The 19,867-nt window shown below is 48.9% G+C and overlaps 1 protein-coding gene across 1 annotated transcript; it reads left to right on the top strand.

Annotated features, from left to right (window-relative positions):
- Nucleotides 1-7,569: 7,569 nt before the first annotated feature.
- On the top strand, nucleotides 7,570-17,439 carry LOC128409214 (zinc finger protein 436-like). Its single transcript, XM_053379496.1, has 7 exons — nucleotides 7,570-7,850; nucleotides 8,686-9,523; nucleotides 10,958-11,081; nucleotides 11,722-11,804; nucleotides 12,543-12,669; nucleotides 13,626-13,706; nucleotides 15,831-17,439. Exons 2-7 carry the CDS (start codon nucleotides 8,870-8,872, stop codon nucleotides 17,033-17,035), a joined length of 2,274 nt encoding a protein of 757 aa, XP_053235471.1. The 5' UTR covers nucleotides 7,570-7,850; nucleotides 8,686-8,869; the 3' UTR covers nucleotides 17,036-17,439.
- The last annotated feature ends 2,428 nt before the right edge of the window (nucleotides 17,440-19,867 follow it).

The following is a 19,867-nucleotide window of genomic DNA, read 5'->3' as shown; positions in this document are numbered from 1 at the left end:
CCGCGCGGTCTCCGGGACTACAACTCCCAGGGTTCCTTGCGAGGCGATGGACGCGGCGAGCTTTGCAAAGGGATCGGAGCAGAAGCGCCTGGAGCAGAGACCAGTTTTGCAGAGAAGAGAAGAGTCAGTGGGGGATAAGACCTTCAAAGCAGGGGGCTTTTGTTTTCATTTATAGTTTCTTTACTTCTTGCCCTTCTCCTCGCCCCGCATCTGGAGTTTGGTTTCTTTTCAGGAAACCGGTTTGAAACCGGATTAAAGGGGCGCCGTGTAGACGTGGCTTCGCGCCGCTTAAGGAAAGCAGACCTCCTTCCCCGCTGCCTGTCTCCCGCGCCCCTCGGGGTCCAGGGATCCGGGACGGGCGGAGGCGCGGGCTGAGCTCCCCGTTCACACGGGCAGCGCACGGGGACAAAACCCGGCGCGGCTGCCCTGCGAAGCGGAGCGGAGCGGAGCAATAAGGAGAGGAATCCGTGGCTGCTTCTTCCCCTCCGCCAGAACTACCCAGGGCCATAGCTGTCAACGTTTACCTTTTTTTTAAGGGAATTTCCCTTATTCCGAATAGGATTCCTCACAAGAAAAGGGAAAAGTTGACAGCTATGCCCAGGGCCCTCCTGTGGCCATGTAGAGCTCATCATCATCATCATCGAATTTGTATACCGCCCTTCATCCATGCCTGTTGTCTTTGTCCATGGAGTTTTCTTGGGAGGGATCATAGAATCATAGAATCATAGAGTTGGAAGAGACCACAAGGGCCATTGAGTCCAACCCCCTGCCAAGCAGGAAACACCATCAGAGCACTCCTGACATATGGTTGTCAAGCCTCTGCTTAAAGACCTCCAAAGAAGGAGACTCCACCACACTCCTTGGCAGAAAATTCCACTGTCAAACAGCTCTTACTGTCAGGAAGTTCTTCCTCATGTTTAGGTGGAATCTTCTTTCTTGTAGTTTGGATCCATTGCTCCGTGTCCGCTTCTCTGGAGCAGCAGAAAACAACCTTTCTCCCTCCTCTATGTGACATCCTTTTATATATTTGAACATGGCTATCATATCACCCCTTAACCTCCTCTTCTCCAGGCTAAACATGCCCAGCTCCCTTAGCCGTTCCTCATATTGGGAGTGGCTTGCCGGTTCCTGCTCCAGGTGGATCACGTTTGGTCAAAACTTTCCATTATGACCTGTCCTTCTTGAGTGGCCCTGCACAGCATAGTTCATAGCTTCTCTCAGTTATTCAAGCCCCTTTGCCACGGCAAGGCAGTGATCCATGAAGGGCTCACTGGAAGGACAGATCGTGAAGCTGAGGCTCCAATACTTTGGCCCCCCCCTGAGAAGAGTGGAACGCTCTGACCCAAGAGACTAGGGCCCTGCGGGACTTGGCATCTTTCCGCAGGGCCTGCAAGACAGAGCTGTTCCACCAGGCCTTTGGCCAGGGCACAGCCTGACTCCCTCCTTTGGCAATCTTCACGGAGCTCTGGCCCAATGGTTGCCAGTGGCTTGATTTGAATTAATTTTATAATGAATGATTTTAGAGTGTTGTGTTGTACTGTTGTACAGTTTTATTGTTGTTAGCCGCCCTGAGCCCGGCTTCGGCTGGGGAGGGCGGGATATAAATAAAATTTATTATTTTTATTTATTATAAGAGAAGACTCCCTGGAAAAGACCCTGATGTTGGGAAAAATGGAGGGTACAAGGAGAAGGGGATGACAGAGGACGAGATGGTTGGACAGTGTTCTCGAAGCTACAAACATGAGTCTGACCAAACTGTGGGAGGCAGTGGAAGACAGGAGCGCCTGGCATGCTCTGGTCCAGGGGGTCACGAAGAGTCGGACACAACTAAACGACTAAACAACAACTTCATCCATAGAACTCAGGGGGTTCACAACATGAAATTAAAATACAAAAAACCCCATGCAAAATAAATAATAACCATAAGAAAAATGTGACAGGCAGAAGTTATTACTATTATTTATCGCTTATTTATGCTGTGAACCACCCTGAGATCTTTGGGTGAATGGTGGTATTATTTCTAAAATAATAATAATATAGTCAAACCTGAGTTGTAGAAAGTAATCCGTTCCGGAAGCCCGTTTGGCTTCCGAAACGTTCGACAACGGAATCGTGGCTTCCTATTGGTTGCAAGAGCTTCCTGCACTCAGCGGAAGCGACATCGGACTTTCGACTTCCAAAAAACGTTCGAAAACCGGAACGTTTACTTCCAGGTTTGGGGCGTCTGGGAGCCGAATCGTGCAAAAACGGAGCCATTCAGGAGCCGAGGTTTGACTGTCATAAATTCCTGAGAGATGTTAGAGGAGACTCCTCTCTGAGCTACAATTCTCAGAGTTCCCTTTAAAGGCTTGTCAAAGCACTTTGGGAACTGTAGCTTGGAGAGAGGGAATAGACTCTCAGCACCCATAGCAAATGACACTTCTCAGGATTCTTTGGGGTGGAGGTAGCTATGTCTGTTATAATTCTGTTAATTCTGTGTCCAGGGCATCTGTCTACCAGCTCCACCTGGTACGCAGGCTGAGACCCTACCTGCCTGTGCACTGTCTCGCCAGAGTGGTGCATGCTCTAGTTATCTCTCGCTTGGACTACTGTAATGCGCTCTATGTGGGGCTACCTTTGAGGTGACCCGGAAACTGCAATTAATCCAGAATGCGGCAGCTAGACTGGTGACTGGGAGTGGCCACCGGGGCCACATAACACCGGTCCTGAGAGATCTGCATTGGCTCCCAGTACGTTTCCGAGCACAATTCAAAGTGTTGGTGCTGACCTTTAAAGCCCTAAACGGCCTCAGTCCTGTATACCTGAAGGAGCGTCTCCACCCCCATCGTTGAGCCCGGACACTGAGATCCAGCGCCAAGGGCCTTCTGGCGGTTCCCTCGCTGCGAGAAGTGAAGTTACAGGGAACCAGACAGAGGGCCTTCTCGGTAGTGGCACCCGCCCTGTGGAACACCCTCCCTTCAGATGTGAAGGAAATAAGCAGCTATCCTATGTTAAAAAGACATCTGAAGGCAGCCCTGTTTAGGGAAGTTTTTAATATTTAACGCTGTACTGTTTTTAACACTTGATTGGGAGCTGCCCAGAGTGGCTGGGGAAACTCAGCCAGATGGGCGGGGTATAAATAATAAATTTTATTATTATTATTATTATTATTATATAATGGTATCACAGTGCGTTAAATGTATGGTGTAGATGTGTCCTCAGGCCCTATATTGCTTCATAGAATCATAGAATTGTAGAGTTGGAAAGGACCCTGGCGGTCATTTAGTCCAACCCCTAGCAATGCAGAAATCTTTTGCCCCAGGTGGGGCTCACACCCACGACCCTGAGATGCTCTACCAACAAAGCCATCACAGTGTTGCAAGTATATAAGGAATACCTGTTGCCCACTCAAAATGTGTCCAAGAATCGACAGACGCAGCAGTGGAGAAAAAGAAGGCAAAGTTTATTGCTGAGCAATAAAGACCCAGTGGAATTGTTTCCAGAGCCTGGGCCCTGAAGCCCCTGTGCATTGGGGTTTTATACCTGAGTACAAACAGCATAAGGGACGCGGGTGGCGCTGTGGGTGAAACCACAGAGCCTAGGACTTGCCGATCAGAAGGTTGGCGGTTTGAATCCCCGCGACAGGGTGAGCTCCCGTTGCTCGGTCCCTGCTCCTGCCAACCTAGCAGTTCGAAAGCACGTCAAAAGTGCAAGTAGATAAATAGGTACTGCTCCGGCGGGAAGGTAAACGGCGTTTCCGTGTGCTGCTCTGGTTCGCCAGAAGCGGCTTAGTCATGCTGGCCACATGACCCGGAAGCTGTACGCCAGCTCCCTCGGCCTATAGAGCGAGATGAGCACCGCAACCCCAGAGTCGTCCGCGACTGAACCTAATGGTCGGGGGTCCCTTTACCTTTACCTTTACAAACAGCATAAAACATGACATAGTCGTATGTTGCAGCAAAAATCAAACCAATGAGCGCGCACAAGCTCTTCTTCTGACCATGTAAAGAATACTTCTGCTTTTCTCAAATGGTGCGTCAATTTTCAGCAATAAAGAGGAAAAGAAATCAATTTGACCATTGAAGCCTGAATAACCCCCACCATCTGTTATCGACTTAGAACACTGCATTGTGGCTGGCTGCTCTTTCCTATACCACTCCCCCACCCCGTCTCCTGAACATGAGAAGCAGTCTGGCGAAGGTTCCCTATAGAAAAATGCCAGCACATCAGATTTATTGTTTCCTTCAAGCGCAATAGCAGGGCAGAGAGAAAGAGGGCAAAGGGGAAACTTTGGTTTCTTGAGATTTAAGCACTTTTAGCTCTGCTGAAGCCTTAGTGATTTTAAGCAGCATTAGGATACTATGGCAAGTTCTTAAAGAAACGGGAGTGCCTGATCACTTCATCTGTCTCCTGAGAAATCTCTATATGGGACAAGAAGCTACAGTTAGAACTGGATATGGAACAACTGATTGGTTCAAAATTGGGACAGGAGTACGACAAGGCTCTTGAGAGTCCCATGGACTGCAAGAAGATCAAACTGATCCATTCTTAAGGAAATCAGCCCTGAGTGCTCACTGGAAGGACAGATCCTGAAGCTGAGGCTCCAATACTTTGGCCACCTCATGAGAAGAGAAGACTCCCTGGAAAAGACCCTGATGTTGGGAAAGATGGAGGGCCCAAGGAGAAGGGGACGACAGAGGACGAGATGGTTGGACGGTGTTCTCGAAGCTACCAGCATGAGTTTGACCAAACTGCGGGAGGCAGTGGAAGACAGGAGTGCCTGGCGTGCTCTGGTCCATGGGGTCACGAAGAGGCGGACACGACTAAACGACTAAACAACAACAAGGATACATGGATATATAAAAATCATCTCTAGGATATATGGTTATATATGGATATATGATTATATAGAAATCATGAGGGTAAAATTCTTCCAGGTGGTCTTGCCACAACAGGATGATTTAGATCTTCCTCCTTCTCCATGGCTATGCCACACACACGTGTGTGTGAGTATACCAGTGGTTTTTAACTGAAGTTTTGTTACTTCTTTTCAACTGCTGTGGAGCCATTTTAACCACAGCTTCCTGCTTCGGATGAAAACGGGAACCTGGTGAAGACTCTCCTCTTGGCTAGCTTGCTTGAAGTTAGCTTACTGTGTCTGCGCACGAAAGTCTCCTTCACATCCTGGCTTATTAAGTCCTGATGCCATTTGCCCAAACTCTAAAAAATGGAGCTATAGCTTGCCGCAATACGAACTCACCCTTGCCTTGCCACAAGTCAGTCACCTTCCTCTCAGCACGCTGGGGAGCTTGGCATCAGGTTTGTGCGGTGGGAGACGGCCTTCACATGTTTTACTTCCACACTGTACGAGGACAGGAGCTAAGTAAGATTTGCTTCCCTGCCCATGTGACTGTAGGCTCCTCCCCTTATTGATGGGCGGAGCCCGATAGGGATTGCTTTGTTTTTTGAATTACAAGATGCATAGTGTGGCTCTTTACAACAGCGTACATTTAAAATATCCCTCTAAAAAAAGAATAAATGATAGTTTATTCTTCAGAGCTACAATTCCCAGCAGCCTTATAAAACTATATATACACACACGAATGCCTTCGGAGTCAAACATTCCAGCCCCCGAACAATCGAAAACCAGAAGCAAGCGTTCCGGTTTTCAAACTTTTTTGGAAGCCGAACGTCTGGCGTGGCTTCTGCTATTGTTTCCAGTGCGCCTGCACAATTCCGTTCGACTTCCAAGGTACGATGGTATATTAAAAAAAATACAGTTCCCAGGATTCAGGGGGAGGGGTGTCCTGATTTCAATGTATGGTATATATATAACCTTAACAAAGGTAGTGTTGGAGGTCAAGGAGGAGCAGATTCTATGGTGCTAAAGTGACAGATAATTGCCTTCCCTGTGTATCCTGTAACAGAAAAGGGAGGAACACAGAGAGGGAGGAACGCAGAGAGAGAAATGCCATGGTGTATCTCTAGCAGCGCATCAGGACACCTTCATCTGCCACCAGCTGCAACGAAACATGTCTCTCCTGCATCAGTCTCCACAGCCGCAGCGGGCGCTGCAAGCTCCCAGCAGCTGGACTTCACTCCCAAAGATGCACTCCTCCATTGTCTCCCGCTGAGACAGATGGAGCTAGCAACTAGCAGAAAATCCAAGAGGAAATTCAGCCACTCTTATGTGTTTTTTTAATTGCAGATGAGTGTTGTTAGATGGGGCTTTTATCCGTGCCAGTCTATGTTGGATTTTGGATTTGATATCCCACTTTATCACTACCCTAAGGAGTCACAAAGCGGCTAACAATCTCCTTTCCCTTCCTCCCCCACAACAAACACTCTGTGAGGTGAGTGGGGCTGAGAGACTTCAGAGAAGTGTGACTGGCCCAAGGTCACCCAGCAGCTGCATGTGGAGGAGCAGGGAAGCGAACCCGGTTCACCAGATTACGAGTCCACCGCTCTTAACCACTACACCACACTGGCTCATCACCAGGTTTTATTATTGCAAGACTTTGTTGTTGTTGTTTGGTCGTTTAGTTATGTCCGACTCTTCGTGACCCCGTGGACCAGAGCACGCCAGGCACTCCCGTCTTCCACTGCCTCCCGCAGTTTGGTCAGACTGATGCTGGTAGCTTCGAGAACACTGTCCAACCATCTCATCCTCTGTCGTCCCCTTCTCCTTGTGCCCTCCATCTTTCCCAACATCAGGGTCTTTTCCAGGGAGTCTGCTCTTCTCATGAGGTGGCCAAAGTATTGGAGCCTCAGCTTCAGGATCTGTCCTTCCAGTGAGCACTCAGGGCTGATTTCCTTAAGAATGGAGAGGTTTGATCTTCTTGCAGTCCATGGGACTCTCAAGAGTCTCCTCCAGCACCATAATTCAAAAGCATCAATTCTTTGGCAATCAGCCTTCTTTATGGTCCAGCTCTCACTTCCATACATCACTACTGGGAAAACCATAGCTTTAACTATATGGACCTTTGTTCGTCTTGATTTTGTCTGTTTCACTGTGTTTGTCAGCTAGAGAATATTTGTTGGTAATGAATTCACAAGCTAAATCAATAAAAATGAATTTGTCTGTTTTACAATTGCATTCAACAATTTTTATTTTAAAAACATAGTACATCAGCTGATTTTGGATTATTGATTGATTGATTTTTTGCTGGTGTTAAGTGGTGGTATTTTGGGGGGGGTAATAGTTTTAACTAATTAACATCCCGAACTTAATTTTAAAACCTCCCAAGTCAATTAAAAACCAAACCAAACCAGGAGCAGTTCTGTCCCTGCCATGGACAGTCCTCTAACCTGCTTTCTCTGTAGCAAACATGACGCTAGGAGCTGCCAACTTTCCCCTCTGCTCCTCTGCCCTTTGCAGCGCTTGACTCAAACGCCACCTTAAAAAAGAAAAAGAGAAAAACGCTTTTTAAAGAAGACAGATAAAACCACCAGAAAAAGACTTCACCCTGGAAAACATGGTGTTAGGGGTTTGCCAACTTCCACCCCTGCCTCTGCTCCTGTGCCCTTTTGCAGCAGACTGACACAAATAAATGAAGCCGCGGGATGGGGAGGAGGACATTTCTTTTTCCCTTCGTGTCCGGAAAAATTGTGGGAAGAGGGTGGCAGAGTGGAGGGAGAAATGCGGAGTCTGGCAGGACCCAGGACCCTTCGTTGCTCCCCTCGCGCGGCCGCTGTTTCCGGGGGGTTTGTTTTCCCTGAAACACTCGAAAGGGTTAAAATCTGGGCTTCCAGGGAGCAATGCAGAAACGCGAGAAGCTGGTGGGGGTGTCAGTGGGGATTCCCTCCCCCCACAAAGAAAGACCGCTTCCTCTTCTTGCGGGGATTTTTGCTTTTGAATGGCTGCGGGAGAGGTAAGTCTGTCTTTTTTTTAAAAAAATGATATATATTTTTCCTTCCCAAAAAAGGTCTTTGTGCAAAAGAAAGATGGAGATCCAGGAAATGGAGACATCAGAGGAGGGTGAATGGCAGAAGGCTGCATCCCATCACAACACCCCCCAAAAAAACACCAAGGAGGGGGGTGTCCAGGTCTCTGACTGCATGGGGGTCCCCTTCCTTGGAAGGAGGGCAGGTAATCTGGGACCTTAAAGGAACAATATCCCGAATGATCGGACGGAGAAGTGTCGCTTCCAGGCAGATTTGAGCAAGCCACACGTTTTATGGGAAGGTGGAAATCTGCCTCATATAGAGTCATAGGATCGCAGAGGCGCAGGGGGTGTGCTGAATTTTGGCCTCGCAAAGAGTGCTGCTGAAATTTGAAAGGCCAACATCTGCCTCTGTCTGGGAATCCAAGCTGTTGCCTCTATTATTTTTATTTTTTACTTCTGTTGCTGTTATTAAAAAATTGTATGGCTCCCTTCATCTGCCGGTCTCAGAGCGGTTCACGACATAAAAATACAATATAGTAGCACAAAATAAAAGATAAAAACTAGAACTCCGCTCCAAACCAATACCTCCCCTCTCCCCACCCCTCAAACGAAAACATTTAAAAGGGGTATAAGATGTGGGTTGTCACTATTAGCTTTGATAACACTAATGCTGGAGGCATGAGGGAGACACAAACGTCATTCTTTGAACTTCCTTAACTCATCGCGAATCCAAGCAATCCTCGCCATATAATATAAATAAATAAGATTGCCACGTAGCAAGGTGCAGTTGTGTATGAGTCGCTTTTCATTTTTCTTGTAGGAAGAGCTTCCCCATCGTGCAAATCAGGGCACCCAGGGCTGTGATCGGCCCCTGAGGACACAACTGCCTGTGATCCCCAAGCCGAGCCCATCCTGTCTACAAAACCAGAGGGTCAGCTCAATCGGCTTAGACCAGGGATCACTCTAAACTTGGGTGGTCACCTCTGCTTGCTCTGGAGCTGAAAATGGAGCAACCAAACCCTGCAAGTCCAGAACTAGAAGGGAGACCGGAAGCAGGAGAGGATCTACCCAAAGGCGTGAAGGGGAATCTGGAGTGGTCAGGCAAAGAAGCGCAGAAGGGGTTGCACCGTCCTGAGGAGTTCTTGAGGGCGTGGGGGAACCCAGTTGCTCTGGAAGACACACAGCGGGAAAACGTCCGAGCTTTCCTCTCCTCTTTTGAGCAAATCGCCGAAGCCTGCCAATGGCCCAGAGCGGAATGGGTGGGCCGGCTCCAGCCTGCGCTGAGCAGCTCTGCTGAACAGGCTTTGGGTAGACTGGAAGCCGCTGACAGGGAAGATTATGGGAAAGTGAAGGCCGCTGTCCTGCGGGAGGATGCTGTGAGGATGGAGGCGCAGCGCCGGGACTTCAGGCAGTTCTGCTACCAGAAGGCCGGAGACCCCCAGAGGGTTTATAGGCAGCTGCGGGAGCTGTGCCACCGGTGGCTGAAGCCGAAGAGACGCACCAAGGAGCAGATCGTGGACCTGCTGATCCTGGAGCAGTTCTTGGCCATCCTTCCTCACGAGCTGCAGAGCTGGGTCAGGGAAGAGGGGCCAGGGAGCTGCGCCCAAGCCGTGGCCCTGGCGGAGGATTTCCTGAAAGCTGAGACGTGGAAGTGGCAGGTCAGAGCGCTTAATCCAGTTTCTCCAGGGACTTCCAGATTGGGTTGTTGCTGTGTGCTGTATGTGGGGCTGCCCTCAGAGACAACTAGCGGCCAGATCCCTGGGTAGGGTTGCCGCTGGTACGCACAGAACCCCTAAAACAGCAGCATTGGCTGCCAGGTTCTTTCTGCGCTCAATTTAAGGTGCTCATGCTAGTGTTTAAAGCAGTGCTTCTCAAAGTGGGCAGTACTGCCCCCTGGGAAAGGGGAGGGGGCATGAGGGGGGCGCTAAGAGGCAGCAGGGAGCTGGCGATGGAAATGACTACCAGACTTGGAAAAGCTGGCATCACTGGAACAAGTTCATCAGTTTTGTTGCACTCATTAAACTAAAATAGTTTCAACTGGATGCTGAATAAATATGCAGTTAATCATGAACTTTTTGGATTTTACAGTGGTACCTCAGGTTAAGAACTTAATTTGTTCTGGAGGTCCATTCTTAACCTGAAATGGTTCTTAACCTGAGGTACCACTTTAGCTAATGGGGCCTCCTGCTGTCGCCGTGCCGCTATAGCACGATTTCTGTTCTTATCCTGAAGCAAAGTTCTTAACCTGAGGTAATATTTCTGGGTTAGCGGAGTCTGTAACCTGAAGCGTCTGCAACCTGAAGTGTCTAACCCGAGATACCACTGTATTATGCTGTTACCTTCCATAGTGGGCTGTGCAAACCACTGTTCTGAATAATGCTTTTTATAGGGTAGGGGGCGCAGGGGTTGCATTTATAGAATCAAAAGGGACGATAGCCCCCCAAAAGTTTGGGAGCCACTGGAAGTATGTGGGCTGCAGGAATCTGCCAAGGGAACCATCATTATTATTGCCATCGGTTTGTTAATTGCCTCACTAAACCACCATTTCAAGGCAATTGACACGCAATTGAAAACAGTTTTAAATCACAAGAACAGCAAACACATTAAAAACCATCCCAAGTAGACCCTTGCAGTAAAAAGCTATTTCTCCAGCCTGTTGGAGCAAAAATGTCTCCAGAAAGTACGGAGAGTGGGCGCCTTTCACATCTTGACAGGACTGATATTCCAGAGAAGAGGGGCAGCCACTCTCAAGGCCCTGCTCAGAGTCACTGTGCAAAAGGGCTTCTGAGATCTTGGGCATGTGCAGGAGAGACACTCCCACAGACTGCAGGGATCTCGTGGTGTATAAGGCATAAGCCCCTCTCTCAAGTCACCTGGTCTTGGGGGATATGGGACCTTGAACTTGGCCCAGGAGCTGACTGGCAGCCTGTGGGAATCTCGCTAGCAGGGTGCTCAGCGCTGGCAGTTGTTTGCCCCCACAAGCATGTCGACTTTCTGCACCGTCTTCTGCACAAGCCATTCCGCTAGGGAAACTAGGATGTGGCTGAGGGACTTTGGCTTAGGGCAGCGTTGACTTCCTCCCTGTGTTTCAGATGCCGTCTCAGGGGACAGCCACCAGGCCCCTTGAGACAGATGAGGCTTCGCCAGACAAATCCCAGAGACAAAGTTACATGGACACCACAGCACTGAAATGTGATGAGGACATGATTCTGCCGGGTAAGGCTTTATTTTTAAATGTTTACTACTCCAGCAGGCATTGGGAGGAGGTCTTCCAGAGGACCTGTAAGCAGGTTCAAGATTTTGGTGGCTTCTCCAGGGTGAGGGAATGTCCTAACTGGAGATCAGACACCCAGAACACCTCCCTCTGTGCGTTGTTTCTGTCAACTTGGCACTTGAATGGGACGGACATCCTGTTTTCCTGAGACTGTAAGGAGCCTTCCTTGTGTGGCAGAACGTTCTCCCCCTCTCCCCAAATGTGTTCTGGGGTTTCCCCCTGACCTTCCCCAGCAGATCTGGGTGTGCAGGAAGGGGAGGAAGGGGACAAAGTCTCCTTGTGCTAGTCCTAAACCTCGAGTTGGCATACGTTTCACTGAATGCCACCCAAGATGTGTATCTGCTCCTGCTTGGAGCACCCCAGAAGCCAGAAAATAAGTCTGCAACTCCCAGTCTTGACTGGCCAACTCCCAGGCTTGACTGGGGGCATCTCTCAGGGGGTCTTGCAGCAGAGGACTTTTGCCATCATCTGCTACCTGGCTGCTTTCTAACTGGAGGTGCCAGGGATGGAGAGCGGGATCTTCCTGCAATGCTTGTGCCCTGTCCCTGAGCCAGTCGTCTTCCTCTCTTCTGTCCCTCACAGCCAACGGAACGACGCTCCCAATTCACCCCTGTTCCTTGCTTCCTCCTGAGGGACTGGAAATGGCTGAAGCTGGGCTGACTGAGGTGAGCGAAGGTTATCCTGAGGGAAGGCAAGGTTGGAGGGAGGCCTTGAGCAGGGCGAATGTAACACCCAGATAAGGATCAGAGCATACCTGAGCATGTGCAGAGTGCATTTGCCGCATCACTGAGCAACTTCCCAGCTCCGTTCAATTTGTCTCAACCATTTCTATACAGCTTTATTGCCATTGTCTCTAAGCAGTGCACAAAGTATTCCATACAATAAAAAAGAGTGGAAATTATAAAACAAGCCTGTAATAATAATAATAATAATAATAATAATAATAATAATAATAATATGTTCAGTAAGTTCAACAGGGAGAAGGGCCTATCTGACCGCAGCCTGGAAGGGAGCTCCATAAAATTGGGCCACAATGGAGTGCTTTATATCCCAGCTTTACACTAAGGAGCTCCAGGTTCTCCCCTTCCTCTTATAATCCCCAGAACAACCACCCTGTGAGGTGGGCTAGGCAGAGAACACGTGACTGGCCCAAGGTCACCAATGAGCTTCATGCCTGAGTGGGGATTTGAACCCTGGCCTCCCGGGTCCTGGTCCCACACTCTAACCACTACACTACACTGTCTCTCAGCAGCTGCTTAGGGATGGGACTGGGGGCTGCTATTTTACAAGGCTTGGCATTACAAAATCGGGAGTGGGAGTGTGTGTGGGATCTTGGGCGTCCATCTTTAAATGGCGTTTTCCTGGACAGCAGAACCTGAGTGGGGGATGTTTGGCTGTTTCAGGGCCCAGCGAGCGCCAAGGAGAAGGAGGGGCCTTTTGGCAAGGAGGAGGCATCCCTGACACAGCCAGGCCAGAGGACGATGTTCTGGCAAGTCAAAGAGGAGAACTGTGGCATTGTGGGCTCTCTGGGTAAGGAATAGCATTTCAGAGGAGGTAATCTATGGTCCTCCCGGTGGGGCTGAGCCACATCTCCCCTCAGCCCCAGCAAGCGTGGCCGATGGCCAAGGATGATGGGATTTGTAGTTCAGCAACAACTGAGGGTTGAAGGTTCCCCACAGCTGGCCTAGGGTTTCAGTCCTAATTAGGTCTACTCAGAAGTAAGTCCGGGGGGAGGGGCTTACTCCCAGGTAAGTGGCAGCAAGCCCCAAAAACATTTCAGGCTGCAATCCTAAGCGTGTTTCCAAGGGGTCAGCCCCACTGGGGAGATGGCAGCACTTTCTTTTCATACTCAACTCTACCAGGGCCCACTGGATACGATTCAAGCACAGTGGAATCTCCTGTTTCCTCAGAGGCAAGTCTTGTGTGTTCAGTGAGTCTTACCCCCCAATAAACATAGTTTGGGAGTGCAGCTTAGGTTCCTTCCATTTTAAATTAGTGGGATTTAAAAGATGCTTAATTTTGGCTAGGTTGTGTCCCATAAAGAATAAAAATGTGTCCTTTGGGTGAATGTACGTACATCTGTGTGCACTGATTGATTTAAATGCACTCTGCTGGGATACTGTTTATGAAAACAATCTGTTTATTTTTCTTTTTAATTCTTACATAAGGAGATAAAAATGCAACAACTTAGTCCATAAGTCTATACCCATTGAAAACCACAAACCAAAATAAATATCACTACTTCATAAGCCCTGTTCTGCATGTCAATCAACTAAGAAATAAATACGAGTTAGAGCACAGCAGTATATAACTGTTTAATTTTCTGTTGTTCTTTTCATATTTATCTCTTGCTTTTTTCTTTTTTTTAAGAAGGGGATGAAAATGTCAAAAAGGAATGTGTCCAGAATAGACTAAATTCCAGGAATATTATTTGGATCCAGATTCTGCAAATAATAACCATTCTCTCTCTCTCCTCCCATCCCCAGAGGGGCTACTGATTCCCAAACTGGACCTTTCCTTCCAATTGGAAAAAGGAGAAAAGATGTTCTTGCAGGAACCAGAGCCAGGTAAAGGAGGCTGGTGAAATCTGCTGGGTGACGCTTGCAGTTTGAGAAGAGCTCTGGGGGCTGCTGGCACCTGACCTTCGGCAGCTGCCGGGGGCCACTGTGCTATGGCAAGGGCCACAGCCGATGCCTGCCCTGACTGCTCCCCCCCCCCCAGGCTAAAAAATACCTTTAAAGATTCAGGACTGACATGAGAAAGGACTTCTTCACACGCTGCATCCTTAAACAGTGGGATCTGCTGCCGCAGAAGGTAGTTTTGGCCACGAATTTGGCTGGCCTTAGGACAAGTTCATGGAGGACGACCCTGTTTCTCACCTGTGCAGGGGGGGCGGGGGGCGGGAGAGATGCCTCTGAATGCCCATTGCTGAGAATCACAAGTGGGGAGGGGGTTGTCGGCCCCCGGAAGAAGAGGACGTTGGAGTCCGTTGGCCTTTGGCTGCTCCAGCAGAGCTCTTTTTCCACACTTATAACCCAAAGTTAGAGAGACTCCCTTCAGGAATATGGGTCAGGTGTAGACAGGGATAATCAGGATCCCCTGATAACTGTAATTATTTAGTGTGGATCGCTTAAGTTTCCTGATAATGCAGAAGTTCGCCCCCCCCCCAAATTATCTGTGGAACAAACAGCCATGTTTCCTCACTTGGCCAAGTCATCAGGGGGTTGTGAAGAGGCGAGATTAATTGGGAGTCCTTAGGCTAGGAGGTGTTTAGGGCTCGGAGGACAGTCATCCTTAGTATTGCCTCTCTCTGCAAAAAAAGAAGAAAAGTATGAGGCATGTTAAATCCATGTCTAATTAAAAGAGCAGCGACTGTCCCTATGGAGTCTGGATAAGGGGAGCTCTAGTGATCAGTCACATGTCACTCAGCAATGAAGAAGCCATGAAGGATTTGAAGTCCTGTTTTGTTAAAGGGGCGAGTGCTAAGGTGTAATTCAGATAATAAAACAGGTCTCCCTTAATTTTTTGTTAAAGGGTAGCAGGGACTATGGATCCAACATCTGGGATATTTGCTTGGTTCTGATCATAGTTGGCAGAAGTTGTAAAGTAGCTTTTTACACACACAAGCACCTAGTACAGAGGTGTCAAACTCAAATTCATCGGGGGGCCGCATCAGCATTTTGGTCACCCTCAAAGGGCCGGTTGTTCAGGCAGCCGTTGGATCTGTCACATCACAGGATGGCATGCGCTCAATATAAAAACAAGTGGAGGTTTCCTGAATGCATGTAAAGTGGAGGTTTCCTGTATAGAACGGCCGGCACCGCTAGAGGGCAGACGTTCTCTGGCTTGTAGGCTGCCGCGCATGCGCTGAAGAGGCGGCTTTCTTGTGTCAAAAAAAAAAAGCGAGAATAAAAGGTGAAGGCTGGCGGCCGCCGGCGGCTACACGGGCCACATGACGAGGTCTGGCGGGCCGGATTCGGCCCGCGGACCTTGTGTTTGACACCCGTGACCTAGTACGTTGTGGTACCATTTTCATTCATATGCTTCCTTGATATTTTTGAATTGGAAAAAAATATATCTGCTGCTCTAAATCCACAGGAGTTCTGGTTTAGTCTCCTCAACTTGATTCCATGAAGAAAACTCCTAAAAGTCTGCTTGCTAATTTTAACTTAATCCATTTTTAGCCTGCTGGCAAAGAACTTGAGACTGAAACAGCCCCTTCCAGCCTTGCCCACCTGGTGCCCTCTGTCCATTTAAGACTACAGCTCCCATCATCCCTGGCCAGTACATCTCCAGGTATGGCTAGCAATGCCCTTGCCTGAAGACCCTGCAGAGCCACTGCCAGTCAGTGGAGGAAATGCTGACCTCAATGGACCAGTGGTCCTATGGGATGAGACCTTCTGCCTGCAATGCACGTGCTTTGCCACTGGAGACAGAGCCTTTTACATGGTGGCACCCGGGTTATGGGGCTCCTTCCCAAGATATGATTGCTTGGTACTATCTTGACCATTATTATTAATTAATATTAAACCTGGAGGGCTTAAACAGAATACCATTTCTGAATACCGGTTGCTGGAGACTCTAGAAGGGGAGAGGGCTCTTCTGCTCACATCTTGCTTATCAGTTTCCCTTGGGCATCTAGTTTCAATATTATTATTTTTTTATGCTTTTTGTTTCACCACCACTTGCAGGTAAAAGGAAAGAGATCAAGATGGAGAGTTCCCACCCAGGGGAAGCTGTGCCAGAGGAAATGTCCCAGGGGAACGTTCCTTTTTTAGCTGAGATTGCAGAGCAAAAGCATGAGTCCAAAGGACACCAGGAAACAAAGGAATACAGCAATCTCCCAGAAGTTCCCGTTAGCGAAAACACAACACAGTTTGGAGTGGAAAAGCCCTTCTCATCATATCATGGGAGGAACAATCAGCACGGTTTGGGTCTGGGTACGCTAAATGCGGAAGAAGGTCCTTACGAATGCCCCGGGCGTGGGGAGAGCTTGCAGCGAGGATCCGCCCAGGCTGAACACCAGAAGAGGCACATGGGAGAGGAACTGTGCGAATGGTCTGAGGCCGAGAAGCCCTTTCCCCAGCGAGAGATCTGGGGGCGCCATCAGAGCGGCCTCATGGAAGAGAAACCATACGAGTGTCCCGAGTGCAGGAAGGGGTTCAGTTACAGAGCGACTCTGATGCGGCATCGACGGATCCACACCGAGGAGAAACCGCACAAGTGCTCCCACTGTGGGAAAAGCTTCAGCCAGAGGACCAATTTGGTAAGTCACCTGCGAATCCACACCGGAGAGAGGCCGTATCAATGCTCCCAGTGCGGGAAAGGCTTCCGTTGGCAACTCCATTTGAAGAGGCACCAGAAGATCCACACGGGAGAGAAACCTCACGAATGCCCGGACTGCGGGAAAAGCTTTTCACGGAGAGATACGTTACTCAATCACCGGAGGACCCACACAGGGGAGAAGCCGTACGAGTGTCCCGATTGCGGGAGAAACTTCAACCACCCGTGCAACTTAATTGAACACCAGAAGACGCACACAGGGGAGAAACCACACGAATGTCCCGAGTGTGGGAAAAACTTCTCCCGGCGGGATACGCTGATCAAGCATCAGAGAACCCACACAGGGGAGAAGCCTTATGAATGCCCCGAGTGTGGGAAAAGTTTCCATCATCCTTGCAGGTTGATTGACCACCAGAAGATTCACACGGGAGAGAAGCCTCACGAATGCCCTGAGTGCGGGAAGAACTTTTCTCGGCGAGATACGCTGATCAAACACCAAAGGACCCACACGGAGGAGAAGCCTTATGAATGCCCTGAGTGTGGGAAAAGCTTCATTCAGAAGAAGGCATTCGTCAGACACCAGATAATTCATTTAGGGAATACGTCCAGCTAATATTCTTGAAAAGTGCCACATTCCACAGAAAGAAGAGGGAGAAGTGTTGGTTACATCCTGATTTGCAGTGGAGAAGCCAAACCTTATCTATGTCACGAGACATAGGCGGATGACAACAGAGAAACCTAGGAAAAATAGGCTGAAATAAGTAAATTGGTTCAGCAGGAAGGTTAAAGTAATAATAGATTAAAAATAGAAATCGGATGAATGTTTTCTGTTATCAGAAAAAGATTTTTTTAAAAGCAGAAACATTTGATGTCATAGGTATTATTCTAGAAGATATATATGATCTGAGTAGAAAAACAATGGGGTTCAAGGATGGAGTGGGAGGAAAGTTTATTTTGAAGAGTCTGTGTTGCACCAACTGCAGTTGATAACAAAATGGATTGTGTTTTGTTGGTGAATAGCTATTTTTAAAAAAAATACCCCAGCCCAAGTTAATTCGATAAGTCCCAAAATGTTCTAGACTCCATTATGAAGTATCTCAACTTGATGGTTCCCAACCAAGGCCAGGGACACATCACAAGGGCAGCCACAGACCCACAATGAGAACAACAGCTCCCAGTGACAGTGTACAGATGTGGAAGTGTGAACTCCACAAATGGGAGAAATAGGACGCCACTCTCTTTTTGCATACTTGGCAGGGAAAATAAGGAGATCCTTGCTGGATCAGGCCCAAGGTCCATTTAGTCCCAGATGGTGGTACATTCTGGACTGACGAAAGAAAGTGGAATTCCCTCACATAAGAGGCAGGGAAGGCCAACAACTTGGCTGGCTTTAAAATAAGACTAGACACATTCAGGAATGGCTACGTGGGGCCTCCACTGTCGGAGGCAGCAGGTGCCCTGGAGTTCCAGTTGTGGGGAATCCCCAGGGGGTGGGGAAAGATAGAGTAGGAGTGTTGCCCTCAGGTCCTCTTGGGGGCTTCCCACTGGGGCACCTGGTCGGCCACTGGGAGAAGAAGAATCTGGACTAGATGGGCCTCTGGATCGGCATTGCCTTGTTGTGAAGACCATTTAATATAAGAGGAGACCGTTTTCTGTTCAACTCTTATGACGCCATCTTGGTTTTGTGGTTGTAACATCGTGACTGGTCTGTATCATTCATGTTCCTCTCTGGGGCTCTAAATGGGGTCTTGTTCTGAGTGTGACTTTTGGATATGAACTTGTCGGACTCCTTATTAATTGCTTTTCACTTAACATAGGGATTAGTTGGGTTTTCAGAAAGTTAAACGAATAGTATCAAGAAGGTCATGAGCATTACTTCAGAAATGCAGAAGAGCTGCAGCTCAGGGGAACAGCGTCTGCTTGGCATGGAAAGGCTTCCAGGTTCAATCCCTTGCATCTCCCATTTCGGACTGGGAAAGGTGTCAGTCTGAAATCCAGGAGAGCCACAGCCACGCAGTGTAGACACTGCAGAGCAAGATGTCCCTGCATCTAAAGCACCAAGGCAGCACGATCACACACACACACACACACACACACACAACCCAGTGCATGGCAGCTCCAAGATTGACTTTCTGTTCCCACAGTTCAGGGAGGCTGGAGCTGAGAGATGTTGTGTTGCGTTTGAGAGGCCTGCTCCTTCCTGATTTGTTTTCCGGCTGCCTCAAGAAACCAGTTACAGTGGTACCTCTGGTTACGAACTTAATTCGTTCTGGAGGTCCGTTCTTAAGCTGAAACCGTTCTTATCCTGAGGTGTGCTTTCACTAATGCGGCCTCTGGCGCGCGATTTTTGCTCGCATTCCAGGGGCCTCCCGCTGCTGCCGCGCTGCGATTTCTGTTCTCATCCTGAAGCAAAGTTCTTAACCCGAGGTCCTATTTCAGGGTTAGAGGAATCTGTAACCTGAAGCGTCTTTAACCTGAGGTACCACTGTATCATGTTCCACCCACTGAGCTGGGGACAAATTCATGGAGCACTAGGCTCTTATTAGCTCTTCAGCAAAATGGCTATGCTCCGCCTCCACAGTTCAGAGGCAGAAGGCAGAGCCAGTGTGGTGTGGTTAAGAGCGGTGGACTTGTAATCTGGGTGAACCGGGTTCGCTTCCCCGCTCCTCCACATGCAGCTGCTGGGTGACCTTGGGCTAGTCACACTTCTCTGAAGTCTCTCAGCCTCACTCACCTCACAGAGGGGAGGAGGGAAAGGAGATTGTTAGCCGCTTTGAGACTCCTTAGTGTAGTGATAAAGTGGGGTATGAAATCCAAACTCTTCTCTTCTTCTAAATCTCAGTTGCTGGAAACCGCGGCTGGGAGGCTGGTTTTGCTCTCTGGTCCTCCTTGCAGGTTTTCCACAGGCATCTGGGTGGCCCCTCTTGGTGCTGTACCAAATGGGCCGCTTTGGTGTCCTTCAACAGGGTGAGCAGAGACTTGCAGGGGAAATTATGATGACACACAAACGTTGCCAACATCATATAGGGCAGGGATGTCCAACAGATCGATCGTGATCTAGATACCCAGGATGTTTTGGTAGATCGTGGTCGATTGCTGGATCCCTTTCCTTAGAGCTGGTAAAATATAATCCTGCCCTGCCCCCTTGTCCCACCCTCCATTGTTGCACAATCTGCAGAACGGAGTTTACTCAGTGAGGCTGTTTGTTTCCTTAGCGATCTGTCAGTGGCTGTTCCCCTTTCTCCATCCTCTTCCCTAAAAAAAGCTCAACAACTTCTCTCTGAACCCTACTGTGAGTAGATCGCAGTCTCTTGGGAGTTGGCCACCCCTGATATAGGAGGTGGAACAAGGGGAGGCAGCTCTCAGGCAGGTGCGGGGGGGGGGAGAGATGTCTTTTTTCCAACATCTGCCACCACCCTGTGGGAAATGCAGGAAAAGGAGAGCA

The sequence above is a fragment of the Podarcis raffonei genome, chromosome 2 (genome assembly GCF_027172205.1).
Source record: "Podarcis raffonei isolate rPodRaf1 chromosome 2, rPodRaf1.pri, whole genome shotgun sequence".
Taxonomy (NCBI): domain Eukaryota; kingdom Metazoa; phylum Chordata; class Lepidosauria; order Squamata; family Lacertidae; genus Podarcis; species Podarcis raffonei.
The sequence above is the reverse complement of the archived record's forward strand: the minus strand, read 5'-3'. Positions and strand labels throughout refer to the sequence as shown.